The sequence below is a fragment of the Rhinopithecus roxellana genome, chromosome 14 (genome assembly GCF_007565055.1).
Source record: "Rhinopithecus roxellana isolate Shanxi Qingling chromosome 14, ASM756505v1, whole genome shotgun sequence".
NCBI classification, from domain to species: Eukaryota; Metazoa; Chordata; class Mammalia; order Primates; family Cercopithecidae; genus Rhinopithecus; species Rhinopithecus roxellana.
This window is the reverse complement of record NC_044562.1, coordinates 89,457,853-89,485,206: the sequence shown is the minus strand read 5'-3', so window position 1 is coordinate 89,485,206 and position 27,354 is coordinate 89,457,853. Positions and strand designations below refer to the sequence as shown.

Here is a 27,354-nt window from a genome sequence, read left to right as displayed (position 1 = left end):
GTATAGCAGAGTGAAAGTGGATCTGTCATCTGGGTACCTTCTCCCTCCACAGGTTCCTCAGGCTGTAAGGAGAAGTGGCACCAATGTTAGTTGAGACTAATTACCCACTTCCAAATAACCCTTCCTTAGATTCTAAATTACAAGGTATATTCACCATTATTATATTTGGACACCTCTGCAACCAACTCATTTTGGAGCTAGTCTGTACCCCTTTTATTTCTGGAGGCCTCTAGAATTCAACTCTCGAACATAGACACCTGACTTCAAAATGACTAAACATGACTTCACACCCGTTTGTATTGGTTTCCCTGAAAATGACAACTTTCATTTTCCAGCGGGTAGTACAATATTAGCTGACAGAGACGCTGGGCACCCTGCATTGGGGAGCCCAGTTTTTAGTTATGCAAATGTAGACTCTTGAAATAAACATGTTTCATATTTTCTTTTTTTTTGAGACAGGGTCTCGATCTGTTGCCCAGGTTGGAGTGCAGTGACACAATCATGGCTCTCTGCAGCCTCAGCCCCCTGGGCTCAATTGATCCTCCTGCCTCAGCCTCCTAGGTAGCTGGGCACACAGGCATACACCACCATGTCCTGCTGATTTTTTAATTTTTTGTAGACATGGAGTCTCGCTATGTTGTTCAGGCTGGTCTTTTAACTCCTGGGCTCAAGCAATCCTCCCACCTTGGCCTCCCAAAGTACTGGGATTATAGGCATGAGCCACTGCACACAGCCTATTTTATATTTTCTTTTTTTTTTTTGAGACGGAGTCTTGTTCTGCCACCCAGGCTGGAGTGCAGTGGCCGGATCTCAGCTCACTGCAAGCTCCGCCTCCCGGGTTTACGCCATTCTCCTGCCTCAGCCTCCCGAGTAGCTGGGACTACAGGCGCCCGCCTCATCGCCCGGCTAGTTTTTTGTATTTTTAAGTAGAGACAGGGTTTCACCGTATTAGCCAGGATGGTCTCGATCTCCTGACCTCGTGATCCGCCCGTCTCGGCCTCCCAAAGTGCTGGGATTACAGGCTTGAGCCACCGCGCCCGGCCCTATTTTATATTTTCTTAAGTGCTAGACTTCAGTCTTAGAAAGAATGGGTCAGAGTGTTACTAGGATGACTTCTGGAAGAGAAGAGCTAACAAGGAGAGTTGGTGATCCGTGGGATGGTGAGGGAGATGGAGGGTCATGAACTCCCAGGTTTGGAAGTGAACAGTAGGTGACAATGAAACGGGTTTAGGGAAGATGGAGAATTTTATTTTTTTTTGGGCACATAGTGTGTTTGAGTTGTCCATGGAACATAAAAGTGACAATACTGTGTATACAAATGTTTTATATATGGGCCGGGCATGGTGGCTCATTCCTGTAATCTCAGCACTTTGGGGGGCCAAGGTAGGTGGATCACCTGAAGTCAGGAGTTCCAGACCAGCCTGGCCAACATGGTGAAACCCGGTCTCTACTAAAAATACAAAAATTAGCTGGGTGTAGTGGTGCATGCCTGTAATCCCAGCTACTCGGGAGGCTGAGGCAGGAGAATCCCTGGAACCTGGGAGGCGGAGCCTGCAGTGAGCCAAGATCGCACCATTGCACTCCAGCCTGGGTGACAGAGTGATACTCCATCTCAAATAATAATAATAATAAAATTTAAAAATTACCAAATTTTGTAATAGTAATTGTCTCTGAGTGGTAGAATTTTGGGTGATTTTAATTCTCTTTTAATATAAATATTTGCTATGACTGACTAAAATGTATTGGCTGGGCATGGTGGTTCAAGCCTGTACTCTCAGTGCTTTAGGAGACTGAGGCAGGGGGATTGCTTGAGGCCAGGAATTCGAGACCAACCTGAGTAACACAGCACTGTATCTTGGGCAATACAACAAGACCCCTGCCTCAAAAACAAAAAACAAACATACAGGCTGGTGTGGTGGCTCACACCTGTAAATCACAGCACTTTGGGAGGTCAAGGTGGGCGGACTGCTTGGGCCCAGGAGTTCAAGACCAGCTTTGGCAACATGGTGAAAACCCATCTCTACTAAAAATACAAAAAATTAGCTGGGCATGGTGGCAAGTGCCTGTAGTCCCAGCTACTCGGGAGGCTGGGGCGGGAGGATCAATTGAGCCTGGGAAGTCACAGTTGCAGTAAGCCATGATCACACCACTGCACTCCAGCCTGGGTGACAGAGTGAAACTCTGTCTCAAAAACAAACAGACAAAAAAAAACACCAAAAAGCCTGTGTGAGGTGGCTCATGTCTGTAAATCCCAGCACTTTGGGAGGCTGAGGCAGGTGGATCACTTGAGGTCAGGAGTTCGAGACCAGACTGGCCAACACAGTGAAATCTCGTTTCTACTAAAAATATAAAAAAATTATCCAGGTGTGGTGCTGTGCACCTGTAATCCCAGGTACTTTGGAGGCTGAGGCAAGAGAATCACTTGAACCCGGAAGGTGGAGATTGCAGTGAGCCAAGATCGCACCACTGAACTCAACCTGGGCAACAGAGCGAGATTTTCCTGGATTCTGACCTCAGGACTTTTTTTTTTCCCCACTTAGCGATTCTCTTAATCCTCTCATCAAACTTGGCCTTACCTCTTGCCTCTCTTCTAGCACTATCTGGACACTCCCTCTGGCCATGGTGCTGCTGGTGACCCTGAATAATAAGGGAAAGATGCTGGGATACATAGAAAGGTACTCTTCCATCTGGAGTATTATTTCACTGTGTGCAAATTTGTATGATTTTGGAGAGAAGGGTCATAAATACAGATTAAAGGACTGGAAAAATATGACAGACTTATGAAGTATATGAAAGGATAAGGCTTAAGATTGAGCTTTCAATTATTTAATGACTTCCTTGAGAGGCCTATAAAATGAGTCAAATAGCCGGGGCACAGTGGCTCATGCCTGTAATCCCAGCACTTTGGGAGGCCGAGGCAGGCTGATCACGAAGTCAGGAGTTTGAGACCAGCCTGACCAACATGGTGAAACCCAATCTCTACTAGAAATACAAAAAGTTAGCTGGGTGTGGTGGCGGGTGCCTGTAAGCCCAGCTACTCAGAAGGTTGAGGCAGAATAACTGCTTGAACCCAGGAGGTGGAGCTTGCAGTGAGCCGAGATCATGCCACTGCACTCCAGCCTGGGCAACAGAGTATGACTCCATCTCAAAAAAAAAAAAAAAAGTCAAATAACCAGCTCTTCTCCACCTGCACTGAGAGAAGACCAAAAGTAAATGGGCTAAAGTTGCAAAAGAAGGGATTCTGCTTAGGTTAGTGACTTTTAAAGTTTTGGTTATAGGACCCTTGAAACCGAATTTGGAAGGACAATATATAACAGAAAAGGCACTAGAAGGCGGGCCCCTAGCCCCGCGAGCTCTCTCCTCAGGGGGCTTGCCAAACACAGTTTGAAAACCAGTTGTTGGCTGGGCATGCTGGCTCATGCCTATAATCCCAGCATTTTGGGAGGCTGAGGTGGGCGGATCACCTGAGTTCAGGATTTCTCGATGAGCCTGGCCAACATGGTGAAACCCAATCTCTACTAAAAATACAAAAAAATTTGATCAGGTGTGGTGGTGCACGCCTGTAGTCCCAGCTACTCGGGAAGATGAGGCAGGATAATTACTTGAACCTGGGAAGCCGTGGTTGCAGTGAGCTGAGATCGTGCCACTGCACTCCAACCTTGGTGACAGAGCAAGACTCTGTTTCAAAAAAACAAAACAAGAAAACCAGTTGTTAAGATCAGGGGCAGGTCAGGTGCGATGGCTCATGCCTGTAATCCCAGCACTTTGGTTGGCTGAGGCAGGCGGATCACAAGGTCAGGAGATTGAGACCATCCTGGCTAACACGGTGAAACCTCGTCTCTACTAGAAATACAAAAAAAAAAAAAAAAAAAATTAGCCAGGCGTGGTGACGGGAGCCTGTAGTCCCAGTTACTTGGGAGGCTGAGGCAGGAGAATGGCGTGAACCTAGGAGGTGGAGTTTGCAGTGAGCCGAGACCACGTCACTGCACTTCAGCCTGGGAGACAGCAAGACTCCGTCTCAAAATAAAATAAAATAAAATAAAAAGATCAGGGGCCAACAAACTACATACAGCCTGCTACCTGTTTTTATACTGCGTATGAACTAAGAATGGTTCTCCCATTTATATAGGGATGGGGAAAAAATAATAATATTGCATGACATGGGAAAATAAAATCAAAATCAATTTTCAGTGTCCATAAAGAAAGTTTTATTGGAAGACAGCACACGCATTTGTTTTGGTATTCTCTGTGGCTGCTTTTGTACCACAATGGAAGAGTTAAGCAGTCACCATAGAGATCATATAGTCAGTGAAAACTAAAATATTAACTGGTCCTTTGGGAAAAAGTTTGCCAACCTCTGGTGTAGATGAAAGAAGAAATTTTATGATAGTGGTTTTTAACACTGAGATTCGTGATCAACAGAGTTTAGATGAGTTCTCCTTTTGGAAGGCACTAACAAAGGCTAGGTTGTCGTTTAAATGAGGTCCTGTCTGTATGGAGGATAAGTGATTGGCCTTAACCTTCAGGATCCCTGAAAGTTGCTCCCTCCCAACCCTGGAGGCTGTGGTTTTACCCCTGGGCTCCAGCTAGTCGCCTGTAGATGGCTAAAGGGAAAAGGAAGAAGGCAATTACCTGGCAGTGCACCAAATTTTTTCCCCCAGTTTGGAGCCAGAAATTCCTGGCAGATAAAGAAAGGATTTCCTCCAGAAGAACACAATTGCGGTAACACTCTGGCCAGCCAGTCCCTAGATTTTACAGGGTGGGAAAACATCTGTGATTTGGGAAGAAGTAAGAAAACCTAATTCCAAGAACTGACAAGAGATTGAGGAAAGTTCTAAGGAAGACTATAAAAAAGAGAAAAACAATCTAGAACAAGGAGAGAAGGAATAGCAACATCTTAAGATTTGTACTTTCTTTCAAATCATTACAGTTCATTTAAGATCAAACCAGATCACTGGCATTAACTTAGGCTTATTATAATACAACACTGTGGTCCCCAGTCTACCATTTCACAACATTACCGTTCTCTAATAAGAGAATAAACAGGTGGAAGCTGGAATTCTAATTCTGTCCCTATAACCCTTCTGTGATTCTAGTCCTTCTGCTATAAAATGATACCTTAATACTTTCAAAACCATGGGGTGATTTCTTAGCCTGAAGTAGAAAGAATAGTAATTGGGGCTAAGGGAGAGCTATGTGCAGGGAACTGATGAATCTCAAATAATCTGTTCCTTTATACTTTACACTTTCTACTTTGTTCCTTACTGGAAAAGCCTTGGGGATTACAGTGGTGAAGCCACAAAACTGTATATATACCTCATGATTTCTTAGAGGAAAAAAACAAACAACAAAACAAATAACCGGTATCCTAGCTTTAGATAAAATAGATTATGGTAATTTTTCCCTATAGCTTCACTTATTTTACATTTTTACATTTTTAAAGCATGAAAATAATACATGTGAAAATAACACAGTCGCTTTTTTTTTTTTTTGAGATGGAGTTTTGCTCTTGTTGCTCACGCTGGAGTGCAGTGGTGCAATCTTGGATCACCGCAACCTCCACCTCCCCGGTTCAAGCGATTCTCCTGCCTCAGCCTCCCAAGTAGCTGGGACTACAGGTATGCGCCACCACGCCCAGCACTTTGGGAGGCCAAGACAGGTGTATTGCTTGAGCTCAGGAGTTCTAGACCAGCCTAGGCAACATGGTGAAACCATCTCTACGAAAAATAGAAAAATTAGTCATGCGTGGTGGTGCCTGCATGTAGTCCCAGCTACCAAGGAGTCTGAGGTGGGAGACTCACTTGAGCTCAGTTGAACCTGGGAAGGAGAGGTGAGCTCATGCCACTGCACTCCAGCCTGGGTAACAGAGCCAGACCCTGTCTCAAAAAGAAAAAAATAAATAAAAATGAAACAATACAGAAAGAAATGAAAAACAAACATCTTCACATCTTCCTCCCCATTCTCTCATCCCCAAATCTCTAATCCCTTTACCCAAAGGTGGGAACTGTTAATAGCTTTTGTTTGTTTGTTTTGTTTTGTTTAAGACAGGGTCTCACTCCTGTTGCCCAGGCTGGAGTGCAGTGGTGCGATCATGGCTCACTGCAGCCTCAACTTCTGAAGCTCAAGTGATCCCACCCCAACCTCCTGAGTAGCTGGGACTACAGGAGTGAGCCATCATACCCAGCTAATTTTTTTTTTTTTTTTTTGAGACAGAGTTTTGCTCTTGTTGCACAGGCTGGAGTGCAATGGTGCAATCTCGGTTCACTGCAACCTCCATCTCCCGGGTTCAAGTGATTCTCCTGCCTCAGCCTCCTGATTAGCTGGGATTACAGGCATGCGCCACCACGCCCCGCCAATATTTTGTATTTTTAGTGGAGACGGAGTTTGTCCACGTTGGTCAGGCTCGTCTTGAACTCCCGACCTCAGGTGATCCACCCGCCTTGGCTTCCAAAAGTGCTGGGATTACAGGCGTGAGCCACCGCGCCCAGCCAATGTTTTGTATTTTTAGTAGGGACAGTGTTTCACCATTCTGGCCAGGCTGGTCTTGAACTCCTGGGCTAAAGCACTCGCCCGCCTCAGCCTCTCAAAGTCCTGAGAGTATAGGTGTGAGCCAGCCTGATAACTTCCTGTATATGGAACAAGAAGGGGAAGGAAAAAAGAAAAACATACATATCCTTTCAAAAATTTTACACAGATGGTTTCACACTGTCCTGCACTTTGCTTTTCCCACTAAATAGTCTATCCAGGAAATATTTTTGCATTTTAATTGCTGAATTTTTTGGAAATAGGATTATTTACTAGCCCCATTTATGAGATTTATATATACATACATATATATAAATAATGCTATAAAGAACATTCTTGTACCTCTATCTTAGTGACTTTTATGACTACATTCATATGTTCAACTAGCAGTATAATTGCCTGGTTAGCATTTTTACTCTAGCTATTAGCAAAATATCCTTCCAAAAGCTTCCACAGATTTATACTCTCCCCTACAATGGATGTCTGTTTCCCTACACTCTGGCCAACACTGGTATTATTATTACTTAATTTTGGTAATTTGATAAAGTTGTTCTTATGTTTATTGATGATCTGTATACCTTTTTTCTTTTCTATTTCAGAGAAGAGTTGCTCTGTCGTCCAAACTGGAGTACAGTGGCGCTATCATAGCTCACTGTAGCCTCAAAATCCTAGGCTCAAGTGGTCCTCCTGCCTTAGCCTCCCAAGTAGCTGGGACTACAGGCGTGTGCCACCATACCTGGCCTGTATACCTTTTCTTCTTCTTTTTTTGTTTTGTTTTGTTTTTGTTTTTGTTTGAGATGGAGTTTTGCTCTTGTTGCCCAGACTAGAGTTCAGTGGCTCAATCTTGGCTTACTGTAACCTCCACTTCCCGGGTTCAAGCGATTCTCCTGCCTCAGCCTCCCACGTAGCTGGGATTACAGGCGTCTGCCACTACACTCAGCTAATTTTTTGTGTTTTTAGTAGAGACGGGGGTTTCACCATGGTGGCCAGGCTGGTCTTGAACTCCTGACCTCAGGTGATCCGCCCACCTCAGCCTCCCAAAGTGCTGGGATTACAGGCATGAGCCACTGCGCCCGGCCTTACCTTTTCTTCGTGAGCTGCCTGCTATTCGTAATTTTCATATTTTCTTATTACCTTGTTTAATCTCTTTACATATTAAAGAAAGTATCTGTTATATTTTGACTATTTTACAGTATTTTTGCCATACAAGAGTAATGTGGTCAATTTTATCAATTTATTTTTGTTTTCTGAATTTCATGTTATATTTTAGAAAGAACTTACTCATTCCATAATTATACAATGATCTCTCTCTTTTAAGGCCTAAACAGTTTAATTCTTTGTTTATTAAAGGAGCTTTGTTCTTTTTGCTTTGTTTAGTTTGGTTTTAAGTTTTTATTTTGCTATGTTAATTCCAAAGGTCAAAAAAACAATGAAAAAGAAAAATATTTTTGACTGTATCACAGGAAGATATATTTGATTCAGCAATGAATTCAATTGTTTAAAACTATGTGGGCCAACATTTTGTGGAGCAAATAAAATATTTTTACACCCAAATGTGGACCAAAGGCAGACAGTTTACAATCTCTGATCTATGAGCTCAAGAATACTAATTTCCCTTCTCACTTTTGAAAATATGGCTGTTAAAAAGATTTCGTCAGGCCGGGCACAGTGGCTCACGCCTGTAATCCCCAACCTTTGGGAGGGTTGCTTGAACACAGGAGTTTGAGACTAGCTTGGGCCACATAGGGAGATCCCATCTCTACAGAAAAATATAAAAATTAGCCAGGCGTGGTGCCGCACACCTGTGGTCCCAGCTACTGGGGAGGCTGAGGTGGGGGGATCACTTGAGACTAGGAAGTTGAGACTAAAGTGAGTTGAGATCATGCCACTGCACTCCAGCCTGGGCAACAGAAAGAGACCCTGTCTCAAAAAAAAAAAAAAAAAAAAAGGTCAGGCGCAGTGGCTCACACATACCTGTAATCCCAGCACTTTGGGAGGCCAAGGTGGATGAATTGCTTGAGCTCAGAAGTTTGAGACCAGCCTGGGCAACAGGGCAAAACCCCATCTCAACAAAAAATACGAAAATTAGCTGGGCATGGTGGCGTGCACATGTAGTCCCAGCAATTAGGGAGTCTGACGTCGGAGGATCACTTAAGCCACGGGAAATTGAGGCTGCAGTGAGCCATGATTGTGCCACTGCATTCCAGCAAAACAAACAAACAAAACAAAACAAAACAAAGAAAAAACTTTTTTTTTTTCTCTAAGATTTTCATTTTGGAGGAAACAAAGCAAAATATCTATTAGGTTGTACCACATGGAATGATTTTTATAGGTCAAAACCAGTCAAATATTGGCAGTTTCATGTGGTTCAACCTAATATAATTGCCTAAACATTACAAAAGTTTATTCTTTGTCTATGAAGTCCAAAACAGATGTTCTTCTTCAGTTGGTAGCTGTCCTTGACACCACTGGTGATTCAGTGTCCCAGGTTTCTTCTATCTTGTAACTTTTCTGTCTTTAACAAATGACTTCCAAGGTCATCATATCTGCCACATTGAGACAGAATGGGGGGATAAGGCATTGAGGAGTGTACTGGGGGATGTTTATGGAACAGGCCTCTGAGTGATGTAATCACTGCCACCCACTACCATTTCGTTGGATAGAGCTCATCCCATGGCCATACCTAACTGCAAGAAAGGCTGAGGAATATTCTAGCTAGCTGTGCCCAAAAATAAGAGAAAATAAGGCTGGTACATTCTTGCATCTTATTTTTTTATGTAAATAAATTTCCAGTAATAATAATACAATAGGCGGGGTGTGGTGGTTCACGCCTGTAATCCTAGCACTTTGGGAGGCTGAGGCAGGTGGATCATTTGAGGTCAGAAGTTCAAAACCAGCTTGGTCATCATGGTAAAACCCCGTCTCTACTAAAAATACAAAAAATTAGCTGGGTGTGGTGGTGTGCACCTGTAATCCCTGCTACTTGGGAGGCTGAGGCAGGAGAATTGCTTGAACCTGGGAGCCGAGTTTGCCGTGAGCCGAGATCGTGCCACCGCACTCCAGCCTGGGTGACAGAGTGAGACTCCAGCTCAAAAAAAAAAAAAAAAAAAAAAAAATTTATTTTTCAGTTTGCAAGGAATTTGTGCTTTTTTTTGGAGTCAAGAGTCTCACTCTGTTGCCCAGGCTGGAGTGCAGTGACACCATCTCGGTTCACTGCAACCTCTGCCTCACAGGTTCAAGTGATTCTCCTGCCTCACCCTTCTGAGTAGCTGGGATTACAGGGCTGTGCCACCACACCTGGCTAATTTTTGTATTTTTAGTAGAGACGGGGTTTTGCCATGTTGGCCAGGCTGGTTTTGAACTCCTGACCTCAAGTGATACACTCACCTCAGCCTCCTAGAGTGCTGGGATTATAGATATGAGCCACCGTGTTTGGCCTGTGCATTTTTTAAATCTGAGGGTTTTTTTGTTTTTTGTTTTTGGAGACAGAGTCTTGGTGTCTCCCAGGCTGAAGTGCAGTGGCGCAGTCTCGGCTCACTGCAAGCTCTGCCTCCCGGGTTCACGCCATTCTCCTGCCTCAGCCTCCCAAGTAGCTGGACTACAGGCACCCGCCACTATGCCTGGCTAATTTTTTGTATTTTTAGTAGAGACGGGATTTCGCCGTGTTAGCCAGGATGGTCTCGATCTCCTGACCTCGTGATCTGCCTGTCTCGGCCTCCCAAAGTGCTGGGATTACAGGCGTGAGCCACCGTGCCCGGCCTAATCTGAGTTTCTAAGAGCTCTATAAGATAAACAAAAAATTATTACCATTTTATAGCTGAAGAAACTGAGCCTGAAAGGGCAAGGTTGACTTGTCTAAGGACATGAACTAGTAAGTAGTGAAATCAGCTTATAACAGCAAGGATATTTTAAATAGTGCCATGTGGCTTATGCAGTACTTTCACGTATATTTTCTCTGACCAGTAGTGCAGGGCTCTTCCTATCCTGACAGTTAGCTTGTGGCCTCTCCATCACGCCCAGTTGGTTATTAGCATGTTGCTGGCCCAGCAGATTTTAGGCTATAAATAGATGTATTTGTTGTCTGACTGATTCTTTTCCTGGAGTCAGGCACATTTACCCTTGCTAGAAACCAAGCCCTCCCTGCTTCTTGGCTCAGGTTAAGAGGCAGTTTTATGAGGCCCTGAGAAGGCACATGACTGCCTCCTTACACTTCTGTGGCACAGAAGAGCTCTTCAGGTGAGTACTAAACTGCCAAAGCTTAAAGGATGTGGAAGGCCAGTTTTGGGGTGGGGAGATCCCAACTCTATTATCTGCCAAGGGGTGGGCTTTGCTGCTTTTTTGTTTTTTGTTTTCCAGAGACAGGGTTTTGCTATGTTGCCCAGGCTAGACTCGAACTCCTGGGCACAAGTGACCCTCCTGCCTCACCCTCCTGAATAGCTGAAACTATAGGCAAGTGTCACCCCATTCAGCTCTTTCTGCTGTTTTCTACTTTCTTCAGATGTGTAGTATTTGGTAGTTAGTAGAGAAAGGGAGAGGAATGATTTCTGTTTCATAAACTCAAATTCGACCTCACAGCTTCTGTCTTCCTAATTTCCATAATTCTAACCTTCTATGGCGATCTCTAACTGCTGCTTCCCTACATTCCCCCTTCCTCAGTTATTTATTTCAGTGAGAACATGCCTTCTTCATCAGGAGCGTTTGAGGTCTGAGGTTCACTTTGTGAATTCTCTGAGGTCAGCAACTCCTGCATCTTTCTCCTTGAGTTCTCCCTGCTCGCAAGTGCCTGGCCCATAGTGGATGTCCCAAATACTTGCTGGCGAGAACTTTGCAAGGATCTTGGAAGTTTTCAGAGAGAAAGAACTCAGAATTAAAGCAAAATAAATAGCATGTTTCTGCTTTAAAAAATAAGACTTTATGATCATTTCAAGCATTCAGGAATAAAAAGGGAGAAAATAGTATGATGATCATTCATATACCCACACCACATATTTCAACAACTGTGAACATTTTGCTGTATTTGCTTCATCTATTTATATTCATAATCTCTGCTGAAGCACTGCAAAACAAATTATAGACATCAGGATACTTCTTCCCAACAGCTTGCATCTTTAAAAACTAAGGACAGGCCGGGTGCAGTGGCTCATGCCTGTAATCCCAGCACTTTGGGAGGCCACAGTGGGTGGATTATCTGAGGCCGGGAGTTCGAGACCAGCCTGACAAACATGGAGAAACCCTGTGTCTACTAAAAAATACAAAATTAGCTGGGCGTTGTGGGGGGCACCTGTAGTCCTAGCTACTCGGGAGGCTGAGGCAGGAGAATTGCTTGAACCCGGGAAACGAAGGTTGCGGAGAGCTGAGATGGCATCATTGCACTCTAGCCTGGGCAACAAAAGTGAAACTGCATCTCAAAAAAAAAAAAAACCTAAGGACGGCCGGCACAGTGGCTCATGGATGTAATCCCAGCACTTTGGGAGGCTGAGGAGGGCAGATCACGAGGTCAGGAGTTTGAGACCAGCCTGACCAACGTGGTGAAACCCTGTCACTAGTAAAAATACAAAAATTAGGGCATGGTGGCGCATGCCTGTAATTCCGACTACTCAGGAGGCTGAGGTTGCAGTGAGCCAAGGTCGTATCACTGCACTCTAGCCTGGGCGACAGAGTGAGACTCCATCTCAAAAAAAAACCAAAAGAAAACTAAGGACATTATCCTACATAACCCCAGTAGCCTAATCACATCTAAAAGTAATTATAACTCCCTAAAGTCATGTAATATCCAGTTTATATTAGAACCTCCCTAACTGTTCCCAGAATATCTTTTATATCTTTCATGTTTTGAAATCAGGATAAATCAAGGTTTACACATTGCATTTGACCTTTAAGTGCCTTTTAATCCAAAACAGTGGTTAGAAAATTTTTCCAGTAAAGGATTAGACAGTAAATATTTCAGGTTTTGCAGGCCATAGTCCTTTTTAATACCTAATTGTGCTGTTGGAGCATACAGCCATGAACAGTACAGACACAGACAGCTTAAAGGAATGGGCACGGCTGTGTCCCAATAAAACTTTACTTGCAAAAACAGGCCGTGGGCTAGATCTGAACCTCAGGCTGTCCTTTGCCCACCTCTGATCTAAACAGCCCCTCTTCCTCATACCCATGTTTAAGAATAATTTTTTAGGCCGGGTGCAGTGGCTCACGCCTGTAATCCCAGCACTTTGGGAGGCCAAGGCGGGCGGATCACAAGGTCAGGAGATCGAGACCATCCTGGCTAACACGGTGAAACCCCGTCTCTACTAAAACTACAAAAAATTAGCCGGGCGCGGTGGCGGGCACCTGTAGTCCAGCTACTAGGAGGCTGAGGCAGGAGAGTAGCGTGAACCTGGGAGGCGGAGCTTTCAGTGAGCCGAGATTGCGCCACTGCACTCCAGCCTGGGGCACAGAGCGAGACTCCGTCTCAAAAAAAAAAAAAAAAAAAAAAAAAGAAGAATTTTTTAAAAACAGTTTTCAAATCTAAGCAATCCATACACATAGCTTAGAGACTGAGACAACTGCTACTAAGATACAATGAAACCAGTAGTCCCTTATCCCCCATCCCACCCTCAATTCTCAGAATGTAATTCCTAAGAAGCAATCACAATGAAATCCCTGCACCTTTTTTTTTTTAAATTTATTATTATTATTATTTTAAGACAGGGTCTTGCCTTTTCACCCAGGATGGAGTGCAGTGGCGCAATATCGGCTCACTGCAGCCTGGAACTTCCTGGTCTCAGGTGATCCTCCCACCTCAGCCTTCCAAGTAGCTGGGACTACAGACGTACACTACAATGGCTGGTTAACTTTTGTATTAAGGGGTTTCGCCATGTTGCCCAGGCTGGTCTGGAGCTCCTGGTCTCAACTGATATGCCCACTTTGGCCTCCCAAAGTAGTGTTGGGATTACAGGCGTGAGCCACTAGGCCTGCCCTTCTCCCGCACTGGTTTTTTTTTTTTTTGAGATGGAATCTCACTGTGTCGCCCAGGCTGGAGTGCAGTGGTGTGATCTCGGCTCACTGCAACCTTCGCTTCCCAGGTTCAAGCAATTCTTCTGCCTCAGCCTCCCAAGTAGCTGGGATTACAGGCGTGTGCCACAATGCCTAATTTTTGTATTTTTAGCAGAGATGGGGTTTTGCCATGTTGGCCAGGCTGGTCTCGAACTCCTGACCCCAAGTGATCCGCCCGCCTCGGCCTCCCAAAGTGTTGGGATTACAGGCGTGAGTCACCTCAGCTGGCTCTGTCCCCTGCGTTCTTAATTATTCAACTTTAACGTTGCACATTTTGGATCTGATTGTTTCCTATGATGCTTTTTCTGTAAACTGAAACCTAAAAGACCAACCTAAAAGCTGAATTAAATGTGTAAACTTTCAATAAAAGAAATTGCTTTTGGCTGGGCGCGGTGGCTCATGCCTGTAATCCCAGAACTTTGGGAGGCTGAGGTGGGCGGATCACCAGAGGTCGGGAGTTTGAGACCAGCCTGACCAACACGGAGAAACCCCGTCTCTACTAAAAATACAAAATTAGTCGGGCATGGTGACACATGCCTGTAATCCCAGCTACTAGGGAGGCTGAGGCTGGAGAATCGCTTGAACCTGGGAGGCGGAGGTTGCGGTGAGCCAACATCGCACCATTGCACTCCAGCCTGGGCAACAAGAGTGAAACTCCCTCTCAAAAAAAAAAAAAAAAAAAAAAAGGAAAAAGAAAAAGAAATTGTTCTCTAAGAGAAAAGACAGGCCTAATGTCTTTGGAATACACCAGCACGCTGGGTGCATGTATAAAGGTCTCTCTGGGTCTGAGTCTTCATTGTATATAGGTGATTTCCTGGATTCCTTTTAACTCTAAAATCTCCTATTCCCCTGACAACAGATCAAATCTTTGATGAATGTGATGTCATGCTCCTTGCTGTCTCATTTACAGCCATTAGCTATCAAGTATTGTGACACCTTGAGTAATCAAGGGCTGTAGTTCTTAGGAGAGTTTGTTCAGCTTTGGTTACTTTTATACAGGATATATTCACAGCTATCCTAATAACAGTTTACCTTCCAACTCTGAAGGCTGCATTTGCTGCTATGACATAGGAGTTGGTATGCAAATGGATGTCATGACCAGCTGTGTACTAGGGGCCCTTTGTCTCAACACTGTAGGCCAGGAATTTCCAGGCAGCCACTTCCAAAGCTAGCTACTGCTTGGTGGCTTGCCAGGTTTGGGGGCTTGGTTTAAATCAAAGTAGCAAGTACCAGCCTTGGGTCCCCAGGCTTCGTGAGAAACCTCCAGTGAGCTGCTACTCCAATCTGTCTCCACAGGGGTAGCAAGCACAACTCACTGCTAGACTCAAACTATTTATTTTTTCCAATGACAAGATTCCAATGATCTTCAGGCCACTAAAATGCTCCAACAGTTGGTGCAGTGGCTTGTGCATGTAGTCCCAGCTACTCCAGAGGCTGAGGTAGAAGGATCACTTGAGGCCAGGATTTCAAGATCAGGGCAACATAGTGAGACCCCCATCTTTAAAAAAATAAATATTTCTCTATTTACACAAATACCCTTTGGGTTAGCAGCACAAGGCTAGGTGGGAGTATATAATCTTGAAGATGATTTCAGTGCTGTACTGATAAATGGAATCTTCTCGTACATCATGGACCACAGAATTGTGAGAGGAAAATTATCCAGGTTTTAAGCCACTAAGTTCAAATTAGTATTTTAAAACATTGTTTACTACTATATGAAAAACCACTAGTGAGCAGGGGACTGGAATAGATGCTAATAAAAAGATGATTATGAGACGGTTCCTGACATATGAGCTTTCTCTTAATGCTATTGGAGTGTAAATTACAACATTCTTTTGGAGGCAAACTGACATTATTTTACACTTATAATCCCTTTGACATAGTAATTCTACATCTAAAAATTATCCTATGGAAATGCAAATACATGAAGATAGATAAATGTTCAAAGGCATTCACTGCAGCCTACAAAAAAAAATTTGGAAGTACTCAAAAATACTAAATAGAAGACACTTGGATATGAAGATATGGGGAGTCTAGTATAAATAAAAATTTGATGCTAAATTGATAATTTTCTTTCAACTAGTCATATCAGACTCCTTAGAATTTTAGCTAATTAAAGCAAGACTAAGCAATGCTCAGCCACATGCACAATGTCAGGACTAGGGCATGAATTTATCTTCTGACATTTTTCAGATGATTTTGCATTGCATGTACACTTTTTGCTGTACATTGTATGGTGCTTTAATTCTGGTATTGTTTTCACAAACTTTAATAAACACAATGGGGCCAGGCACGGTGGCTCACGGCTGTAATCCCAGCACTTTGGGAGGCTGAGGTGGGTGGATCACCTGACGTAAGGAGTTTGAGACCAGCCTGACCAACATGGTGAAACCCCATCTGTCCTAAAAATAGAAAATTAGCCAGGCCTGGTGGTGCATCCCTGTAATCCCAGCTACTCGGGAGGCTGAGGCAGGAGAATTGCTTGAACCCGGGAGGCAGAGGTTGCAGTGAGCTGAGATCGTGCCATTGCACTCCAGCCTGGGCAACAAAAGCAAAACTCCGTTTCAAAAAAAGAAACAAAAAGACTGAGTTTTTTCCCTTTTATTTAATACTAAATATACATAGAACATCTGCAGTATCAGCAATTAAGTTTGTCCCTTCAAAAGCAAATTCTTATAGCCAGGAAACAATGCTAGTAATTATTTCTTGTGCCCATTCAAGCTTGCATTATCTATGTAGGAAGAGCATTGATCTGGTTGTCTAGCCCTCTGGGGCGCTCAATTACCTACAGTGCAACAGCACAACTCAGGCCTGACGCTGGTTTTCTGGTGCTTTTCATGTGGACAAAATGGGCAGGCCTGATTTCTTGACCATCAAGTTAGGTTTTAGTTTGGAGAACTATAGGGCTAGGCAAGGTAAAAGAAGGGAGTCCTTGCAGTACAGTGGTCCAGGTACTGTCCCCCAACTAACAACTGGAATCTGTAACAAATGGAAATTCTTGGGCTCTACCCTATACCCACTAAATCAGACATTTACTCTTTAAACCTCCAGGTGTTTTAGGAACCACCATTCTAATTTACAGCTGATCCTTGACACATAACAGATTTTCTTCCGCCTCTGCCACCCGAGATAGCATGACTAACACCTCCTCTTCTTAGCCTACTCAACATGAAAACAAGTATGAAGATCTTTATGATCACCCACTTCCACTTAATGAACAGTATTTTCTCAACACTTTTTTCTCTAGCTCACTGTAAGAATACAGTAAATAATACATAACACACACAATGTGTTTTGGCTTTGTTATTGGTGAGGCTTCTGGTCAACAGTAGGCTGTTAGCAGTTAAGTTTTGGGGGAATCATAAGTCATATGCAAAATTTTCAGCTGTGCAGGGGTCAGGCCCCCTAGCCCTTTATTGTTCAAGAGTCAACTGCACTTCTTTAAAAAAAATTTTTTTTTTTTTTGAGACCGAGTTTCACTCTGTCACCCAGGTTGGAGTGCGGTGGCGCCATCTCGGCTCACTGCAAGCTCCACCTCCCGGGTTCACACCATTCTCCTGCCTCAGCCTCCCAAGTAGCTGGGACTACAGGCGCCCACCACCTCACTCGGCTAATTTTTGTTTGTATTTTTAGTAGAGATGGAGTTTCACCATGTTAGCCAGGATGTCTTGATCTCCTGACCTCGTGGTCAGTCCACCTTGGCCTCCCGAAGTGCTGGGATTACAGGCATGAGCCACCGCGCCTGGCTAAATTGTTTTAAGAGACAGAGTCTTGCTCTGTCACCTGGACTGGAGTGCTGTGGTGTGACCACGGCTCACTGCAGCCCCAACCTCCTGGACTCAAGCGATCCTCCTGCTTCAGCCTCCCAAGTAGCTAGGGGTTAAATCTTGACTTTACCACATAAACTTCTTCACAAGCATTATCTCACGTAATTCTCAGAGAAATCCAGTTTCAGATAAGCAAACAGGTTCTGAGAGTTTAAGTAATTTATCCTAGTACTTCGCTACCATGCACATGGACCCTCATCTAGCACCACCCGAGCTTGTGAAAAATGAGGACATCTTGGGCTCCAACCCAGACCTGCATTTTTTTTTTTCTGCTCTGGCGGCACTAATAGAGAATCAGATTTACATTTTATCAAGCAAGGTCTCTAGATAATTCCTATGCACACTAGTTAGGGTTTGAGACATATGGCCCTACTCCATGTTATTCTATGTACAGCTGGGATAAAGGATGAGCCTGAGCCAAGTCTGAAAATGGTCACAGAGAAGCAACAGATGGATCAGAGAACCCATCAAGGGCAGCAAATAAATCTTTTTCTAAATGAGCCCTGGGGCAGCACTGAAGTTGGAGGAGAGAGGACAGCTCACTCAAAGGCCTTGTAATCATGCTGAAGAGCCAGAAGGCAACGGACAGATACAGGAGCTCAAACTGGAAAATAGAAATTTCCATTTCTGACGGGAAATGGAGAATCAGTAGGTTTTCCGCAGAGTTTTGCGGTGCAGCCACAGAAATTCTTCAAATGTACTAATCAAAACTAGGCATATAAAACTCACCCGAGTTTCCGATTTCAAACTAAGTTCACAAGGCTCTTCATCAGAAGTGCTTCAATAGTACCAAGTAGAATAAGAACCTACCTTTTGGTTAGTGTTTTTAAACAGTTAAGCTTTCAGCCCTTATGAGAGGTGGTTGCTGTAGGATTTAAGTATGCTTTCTCTGGGCCTGCAGAAGACTATTCAAATAACTAGAAGTTTATTATTTAGGTTTCTCAAAAACCTATCTTGTTTTGCATGTAAACCTTTTGACTGTACATCTGGGTAGGTGGTTAGGCCATTTTCATCAAAAGTCAGTCATAAACTAAGTCTGTTTTGTCCTAAATTAGGAATGTATCTGTGGTACAAGTGGGTGATGCAAAAATGACAATGCTCTCCTGGGAACAAGATAACCAGCTTTATTATGTAATTTTGTCTAGGGATGGCTGCATGTATTTTATCAACATTTACTTCAAGCAAATTAAATTTGAAGCCTAGTAACATCTCTGAAAGTTTATATCATTTCATTTTCTACAAACCAGTTGGGAGAGATAAAATTGATCATTATCTGTGATTTAGAAATGAGAAAACCAAAGAGGGGCTGTTGACTTGAAAAGCAGACGTGGAACTCAGAAGCCATAGTCATTCTAGTTTCTACCCACCAACAGCGTTTACTGAATTGGGCTTTAGTAAGATGCCTATGACATACACAAACTGGCAATACGTAACAGTGCTATAAAACTCATGACTCTCATGACTATAAGGTCTACCAGGCTTCTGTTTGCATATTAAACACTACCACTCAGAAATAAAGATTTCTCTTTGGCATTCTACTGTCCTACTTTTTTATACCTCATTCCCACTGGCACTTTTTTTTTCTTATTTTTTTTCTCTATTCTCCATTCTTTATGATCACTTTGTACAACCTTTAAAATAGTCACTTCAGGTTGACTACTTTAAAAACAAATCAGGGTATTAAGAATTATTTTGGTGTGCCTTTTAGAATTGCAAGCAATAAAGGTAGGGATACTGTCTCCCACCCTTCTGAACAGATACTAAAATGTTTTGCTCACCTAATTTTAAAATTTGAACAAGAAACAAATCTTTAAATAAAGAGAGGTAGAAAGATAATAGGTGGAAAATAAAAAGTAGTCCAAAAAGGCAAAAGAAACACATTAGAGTAGGGTTCTTGAATTGGTCCACTTAGTCACTGCCTTCCAAAAGGTCAAATTTCAAAAAAACTCTCACTTTTCAGTTATAATTATCAAAACAATAATCATCACACAGCAAACTACAGAAAGAGCCAAAGATTCTCTACTCAAGATATAAAGAGATCACAAAATTGTCTTAAAATACAAAGAAAATTTTATTTGTATATCAAAGACTCTAAGAAATGATGACATAAGGTTAACAGAGTTGATGTCAAGACACAAATAGGTTTGAAGTTATAGATGATAAATCACTTTGTTTTACTGAACCTTCCCTTGGTTATGTTAGTTTAGAGAGCATCCCTGATATGCTCCCAGTTGAATCTTAAGCATGATATGTCCAGGTGATATACTTGTAATTCCTTTCTGTTAATCCTCGTTATCTCTTTTTTTTTTCTTTTTCTTCTTTTTCTCTGGACTCTGAAAATAGCCAACAAGAATGCTTTGAAAGAGCTGTAATTGTATGGGTGACTAATCACTTTTCTTCATAAAATGCAAAACCAATCTGTTTCCCTTGAAAACAAATTCAGGGAAAAGATTAAAATTGAAAATATAAAAACTCCACCTATAAAAGTAAGTTTCAGCACATCATACTCTTCCCCTCAATGCAAACTCAATTTTTAGTAATAAATTCTGGATTTGGGAAATGGCCTTTTATAATATAAATACAACAAAGCCATTTCACTTTTACCTCCCCATCAATGAAAACCATTTTTAAAATGCCTGCTCATTTCTGATATAGAAAATAGATTGAAATATGGAGAACTGGCCCCTCCAAGTGAACATCGATAATTAAAAACAAACATACAGCAATTGCTGTGCTGGTACATGGTTCTTCCTCAGAAAGTGGTTCTTCCTTAATGTGTTTCTTTTTACCCTTTTTCTTCTTCTTCTTCACAGATGTTTCTTCTTCTTCTGCCACTTTTTCTTCTTCTTCCTCTTCTTCAACTGAATAGGATAAGTGTAAAGGCACAACAAATTAACACTGTATCAGATCTCACTCTTTCCAAAAACGTTTGAGTCCTAGTTTTTTTTTCTGTCATTCTCATCAACTACCCAATGTTTGTTTTGTTTATTTTATAATTGGGAAGGTTCTCCAAGGCGTACCACTAACTTTAACAAACGATACAGATAGAGCTCAGGCAATTTTCTCACGAGCATGAAATCATGTATAAAAATCAGGATTAAAACAACGGTCTTCTGATCTCCAATCATTATTGGGAAGAGAGTCAATTATATTAGAAATGGTTAAGAGCTTGCACTCTGAAGTCAGAAGGCCTGGGTTTAGTCTACTCTCTACAACCCTGAAAAATTGGAATGTCTTATCTTACTGGATTGTTACCGAGACTTAAAAAGATGATGCATAGAAAGCACTAAGTATAATGCTTAGCACACATTACAATAAGGACTCAACACGTAGCTATCATTAGACATTCAGTGACCGGCTGGGTGCAGTGGCTAACACCTGTAATCTCAGCACTTTGGGAGGCTGAGGCGGGAGGATCACTTGAGGTCAGGAGATCAAGACCAGCCTGGCCAACATGGTGAAATCCTGTCTCTAATAAAAATACAAAAAAAGTTATCCGGGCGTGGTGGCACATGCCTGTAATCCTAGCTATTCAGGAGGATGAGGCAGGAGAATCACTTGAACCCAGGAGGCGGAGGTTGCAGTCAGCTGAGATCATGCCACTGCACTTCAGCCTGGGAGACAGAGACAGAGGGAGACTCTGTCTCAAAAAAAAAAAAAAAAAAAAAAAAAGAGAGAGCAAGAGAGAGAAATTCAGCAACCAAATAATATTTATGCCAGACTCTGTTCTGGCATAAATTCGAGCAAGGCACAAAAGGCAAAAATATTCATTTCCCTATGAATCTTTATTTTAGTGGCAGAGTGGAGAGACATAAATGATATATTACATAATAGATATTAAAGTGATAAGAATAAAAACAAAGCAGGAAGGGGAATGTTGGAAAAGGGCAGTATATATGGCCATTTTAGGCAGAATGGTCAGCAAACACCTAAAAGAGGTGAGGGAGTGAATGAATGATACATATATCTTGAGGGAAAATATTCCAGGTAGAGAAGAGCAGATGCTTAAGTCTTAAGGCTTTTTGGAGGGCAGACGGGATAACTGGATGGAAAACAGGTTCAGGAAATAGCAAGCAGGCCAGTATGGCTGGAACAAATTTAGATTTAAAAAGCTAGTGGTGGTTCCACTGTGGCTACTACATGCTTTCAAGTAGAACTGAGAGGATTTGCTGTCAGACTAGATTTGAGTTATGAGAAAAAAGTCAAGGTTGATGGCCAAAGCAACTGGAATCGTCACATACAGAAGATGGGGGAGGACTGGGTGTGGTGGCTCACACCTGTAATCCCAGCACTTTGGGAGGCCAAGGTGGGTGGATCACAAGGTCAGGCATTTTGAGACCAGCCTGGCCAACATGGTGAAACCCTGTCTCTACTAAAAATAAAAAATTCAGCCGGGCATGGTGGTGCGTGCCTGTAATCACAGCTACTCAAGAGGCTGAGGCAGGAAAATCACTTGAACCTGGGAGGCAGAGGTTGCAGTGAGCTGAGATCGTGCCACTGCACTCCAGCCTGGGTGACAGAGCAAGACTCTGTCTTGGGCCGGGGGGGAAGAGGGGGGAAAATTGTGGGATGAAAAATTGACAGATAAATCGGAAAAGCTTGTTGGATACACAATTGAGGATACAAAAGACAGAGTTTGGTGCCTCAAATGCTACTAATGGGTTTAGGGATCTCCTTACTTTTCAATAAAAAGAAGCATAAAAGTTAAATAAATTATTTCTCTATCAAGTATACTATCCACATTTGTAGAACATACACTTTTGACCACTAAGCTACTTAGAAACCAAGTTAAAGCAATCATTGTGTTAATGCTTTACTCTTTTGCTAGACTTGCTAGTAGGTGTTCAAGAAACCCAGGTTTAACTAATAATGGGGCCCCTGCTTATCAACTTCACAAGACAGCCTAGTTAACTGGTGAGCACCTACTAGATATTGTAACTATGACGGCAGGCTACCAGTATGTGTTCCTTCTAGTCCACTCCATATAACAGAAACAATGAAGAAAATCACTGTTCCATGAATTCCATATTCATTCTTAACTATAAAACAAAAAATTTTCAACAACCAATTTAGAAAACACATTCCTTTTTTCTCTTAATTCTCAAAATAGTTCACGTAGTAGAAACTGAAGTTTTGGTACTCTTAGTAAAATACCTAATTTGACTAAACTTCTCACATTTCCTCTGTGAAGTCTGATAAATTTCACAATATCATAACTATTCCCAGAGAACATCATGGCATTATTAAAACACCATTAGCGTTCAACGAGCAGTTTTATAATGAAGTGCAATGGCATGTACTTGTAAGACTCACAAAATCCATAGTTCTAAAGAAATGAGTATAAGTTGTGTTAAAAAAAATTCAAACTAACCTTTAACTTTAATCTTGGCTTTTTTTGCTTTCTTTTCAGTAATTTCATCCTCTTTATCTACCTGTTCTATTTTGCGTTTTTTAGAACAGGTTGGAAGTGTGGAGTCACCAGAAGGATCATACGTCTTCACTTCACTGAAAGACCCAAAAAGTTTTAGAAAATCTCTACAAGTATCTGTAATTGAAATAATTCTCAAGAGATAAAGAAAATGCCATTAGATAATACTTACATAAGCACACAATGTTGTTTCATTTTAGTGGCTTTGGGGTAGTTTATGAAGACTAATAGTTTCCAAAAGTTAAAGGTATTAATATTTTTCAAGTAGGTCAATCACATTCAAGAGAAGTGGTGAGCTAAATGAATTCTGATTTAGTAATCAATGTAGTTACTATGGTACAGGAAAACACTCAATCAGCATGGGGGAAATGAAAGGAGAAAATGTCTTCACACCTAACTAGAAAGTGAAAAATGAACCAATCCAACTTTCAGAACACTGCGCAATTAAATGAAAAAAAAAAAAAAAAAAAAAAAAAAAAAGCAAAACAAAAAATCTAAACCAAGCTTAGTATAGAAGTCTTCATCACAAGATCACAAGCAGAACAAGAAAGGATACAAATACATACACATGGAAAAGATTCCTTAGAACCCAACATTTGCTTTTGTTCTAATGTAAGCAGAAAGAAAATACTGAAATGAGTGCCTAAAATGTGAACTGATGCTTTAACTGCATATGTTTTAAGTAAAAAGCATTAATTGCACAGGAACATTAAAAAAGTTGGTTCAAAACAAGCTAAAAAAACGTTGTTTCTTAAGTAGACTTGTAAACTGCATGACTATTTAATTTTTATAGGTTAAAGACATTTACAATTTAAGAAACAAAGACCCATGTTGTCAACTAGAGATAATAAGTTACAGACTGTAAATATTGCAGAATGTATGGTTATTGTAGAAAGCTTGGAAAATTCACAAAAAAGAAAATGTGAATGCCCACCGAAACACATTTGATTTCCTTCCAGAACACACTCATTATACTTAAATATGTATTTATAATTGCTAATGTTACTATATATTACTCTCCTCATCCACTTATAGTGTAAGATTTTACTATTAAAATTCTTGAAGGAGGCCAGGCGCTGTGGCTCACGCCTGTAATCCTAGCACTTTGGGAGGCCGAAGCGGGCGGATCATGAGGTCAGGAGATCGAGACCATCCCGGCCAACATGGTGTCACCCTGGCTCTACTAAAAATACAAAAATTAGCTGGATGTGGTGGTATATGCCTGTAATCCTAGCTACTTGGGAGGCTGAGGCAGGAGAATCTCTTGAACCAGGGAGTCAGAGGTTGCAGTGCGCCAGGATCACGCCACTGCACTCCAGCCTGGCAACAGAGAGAGACTCTGTCTCAGAAAAATAAATAAATAAATAAAATAAAAAAATAAATAAATAAATTCTTGAAGGTTTATGAGCCCTGAAAGTATAATTTATTGGGTTAATGACTGGGAACATTTTGAAGAATCCTGATACATACTGTGAAATGGCTTCCTAGAATAGCTATACCACATTCTACCTCCACCATCACAACCTCACCAGCATTGAGCATTACCTCAAATAATAACCCAAATACCCCTCCACATACAAATCTTTTGTTAATCTGATAGTTAAGTTTGAATGCTTTATCATGCCTCAGTCATTTTTAGACTTGTTTTCTGTCTTTATACTTTTTACAAAGTAGGTTTCTGTAAGGACTAACTATGAATGAACTTTTTTTTGAGACAGAGTTTTGCTCTTGTTGCCCAGCCTGGAGTGGAATGGCGCAATCTCAGCTCACTGCACCCCTCAGCCTCCCGGTTTCAAGCGATTCTCCTGCCTCAGCCTCCGAAGTGGCTGGGATTACAGGCGCCTACCACCACGCCCAGATAATTTTTTGTATTTTTAGTACAGACGGGGTTTCACCACGTTGGCCAGGCTGGTGTTGAACTCCTGACCTAAGGTGATCTGCCCGCCTCGGCCTCCCAAAGTGCTAGGATTACAGGCAGGAGCCACTATGCCCGGCTGAATGAACTTTTTGATAAAGAACATATTCTAGAGAAACTTTAGATTTAAAAATTTACTATCAGTATCTGGAAATGAATAAATACGTATATGAATGAAAACTAGAAGTTAATGTGGAAAACTAGATGGCACGGAAAAAAATTAGGGGTGCACAACATGAGTTAACAATGTGTTATACTCTTAAAAATTGCTACGTAGATTTTAAGGTGTCCTCACTACAAAAAAAAGTATGTAAGACAATGCATGTTAATGAGCTTGACTTAATCATTCCTCAATGTGCACATTTTCCAAAACAACATGTACACAATAAACAATTTTTGTCAATTAAATAAATTTGAAAAACTATGGGGACATCAAGGTGAAATTTACAAAATTGCTGTCAATAATTAACATTTAAAAAAACTATTCACCCCATCCTCACTTAAATGTACTCACCTTTTGTGTTCATATTTTTCTGTTTTTGCTAATGCCTTTCCTGTTCCACTTATTTTTCTTATCTAAGACGAAAAGGAAAAATTACAAATACAATTCTAAGTCATTTTATAATACACTAAACAGTCTAGTGAATCAGTGGGCCAGCAAACAATTTCTGCTATTTTTTGTTATTTTGAATAGCATATCCTAATGGCAAATGCTGTTGTATACATCAATTCTTGGTAAATAATAGCAATTGTTAATAGTAGGCACAAAAAGAATACTTTAGACATACTAACAAGGATCATAAAACTGTTTAGCAGATAAAGTAACTTCATAAATTTACTCCGTTTATTAACTTTTGACAGATTAATACTTCTGGAATAGGCAAGATGTGGTACTCTTACTTACCCCTCTATCTTCCAAAGTTCTCAACCTGGCCTCTAATTTGGCTCTGTTCTCAACTCCCATTGCAGAACTTGAATCCTCACCAAAAGCATCATAACGGATAGCCAAAACAGTTTTCGCTGCCAGCATTCGAGAAATCTAATAGAAAAACATGAAGAACTATATTCCATGTTCAGATGTAAAATCCTCAATAACTGGCTCATGAGACAGTTCCAGCAAATTATCACATTTATTCTAGGATGTTTTAAAATCAGGAGTTATAAAACTATTATGAATCATACAATTCAAATCATCCATCGTATTTCAATCTTTGCCACAATCTAATGGCCATACATCAACACCAATTCTGTGGTGAAAAGATTTTATAGCAATTCCTGTCAAAAATTAGCTCAAACTGAATTTTGTAAAATAACTTTACTTTCTACTCACTGACATTAGTTCTGTGCCTTGAGGTCATTCAAAACAAGTGCATCTTTTTCCCCATAACAATCTTAAATATGTGTGGGTTCTGACTGGGGACAGTGGCTCACCCCTGTAACCCCAGCACTTTGGGAGGCCGCGGCGGGTGGATCATGAGGTCAGGAGATCGAGACCATCCTGGCCAACACAGTGAAACTCTGTCTCTACTAAAAACACAAAAAATTAGCTGGGAGTGGTGGCGGGCACCTGTAGTCCCAGCTACTCAGGAGGCTGAGGCAGGAAAATGGCATGAACTCAGGAGGTGGAGGTTGCAGTAAGCCGAGACCACACTACTGCACTCCAGCCTGGACGACAGAGAGAGACTCTGTCTCAAAAAATAAATAAATAGGCCGGGCGCGGTGGCTCAAGCCTGTCATCCCAGCACTTTGGGAGGCCGAGACGGGTGGATCACGAGGTCAGCAGATCGAGACCATCCTGGCTAACACGGTGAAACCCCGTCTCTACTAAAAAAAAAAAATACAAAAAACTAGCCGGGCGAGGTGGCGAGCGCCTGTAGTCCCAGCTACTCGGGAGGCTGAGGCAGGAGAACGGCGTAAACCCGGGAGGCGGAGCTTGCAGTGAGCTGAGATTCAGCCACTGCACTCCAGCCTGGGCTACAGAGCGAGACTCCGTCTCAAAAAAAAAAAAAAAATAAATAAATAAATAAATAAATAAATAAATAAATAAATAAAAAATAAAAAGTGTGGGTTCTTTTTCAACCTAATTAACATTTTATTTTATTGCATCCTTTATTTCCCTCCACCACTCTGCTCTAAATTTTTTTTTTTTTTTTTTTTTGAGACGGAGTCTCGCTCTGTCACCCAAGCTGGAGTGCTGTGGCCGGATCTCAGCCCATTGCAAGCTCCGCCTCCCGGGTTTACCTCAACTCCTGCCTCAGCCTCCCGAGTAGCTGGGACTACAGGTGCCGCCACCTCGCCCGGCTAGTTTTTTGGAGTTTTTAGTAGAGACGGGGTTTCACCATGTTAGCCAGGATGGTCTCGATCTCCTGACCTCGTGATCCGCCCGTCTCGGGCTCCCAAAGTGCTGGGATTACAGGCTTGAGCCACCGCGCCCGGCCCTAAATTTTATCAAATTTCAGTTTACTTCTGTTACACAACACATCTTTCAAAAATATTGAAAGTACTTAACTTGTCTAAGCCTCAGTTTCACCATCTGTAAAACAGATACCTACATCTCAGAAGGCTACTAAATACTAAAGATTTAAGATGGGCACGGGTGCTCACACCTGTAATCCCAGCACTCT

At 41.9% G+C, this 27,354-nt stretch overlaps 1 protein-coding gene across 2 annotated transcripts in view; it reads right to left on the bottom strand.

Moving 5' to 3' along the window:
- Positions 1-19,439: 19,439 nt before the first annotated feature.
- Positions 19,440-27,354, bottom strand: part of NOP58 (NOP58 ribonucleoprotein) — a 38,100-nt gene continuing 30,185 nt past the window's right edge. For both annotated transcript variants that reach the window (XM_010386894.1, XM_030916694.1), the window contains 5 exons: positions 25,635-25,769; positions 25,245-25,306; positions 22,759-22,892; positions 20,109-20,248; positions 19,440-19,720 (listed from right to left, as the gene is read on the bottom strand). In XM_010386894.1, the coding sequence (XP_010385196.1) occupies positions 19,670-19,720; positions 20,109-20,248; positions 22,759-22,892; positions 25,245-25,306; positions 25,635-25,769 (522 nt within the window). In that variant the 3' untranslated portion in view covers positions 19,440-19,669. The remainder of the gene's footprint in view (positions 19,721-20,108; positions 20,249-22,758; positions 22,893-25,244; positions 25,307-25,634; positions 25,770-27,354) is intronic.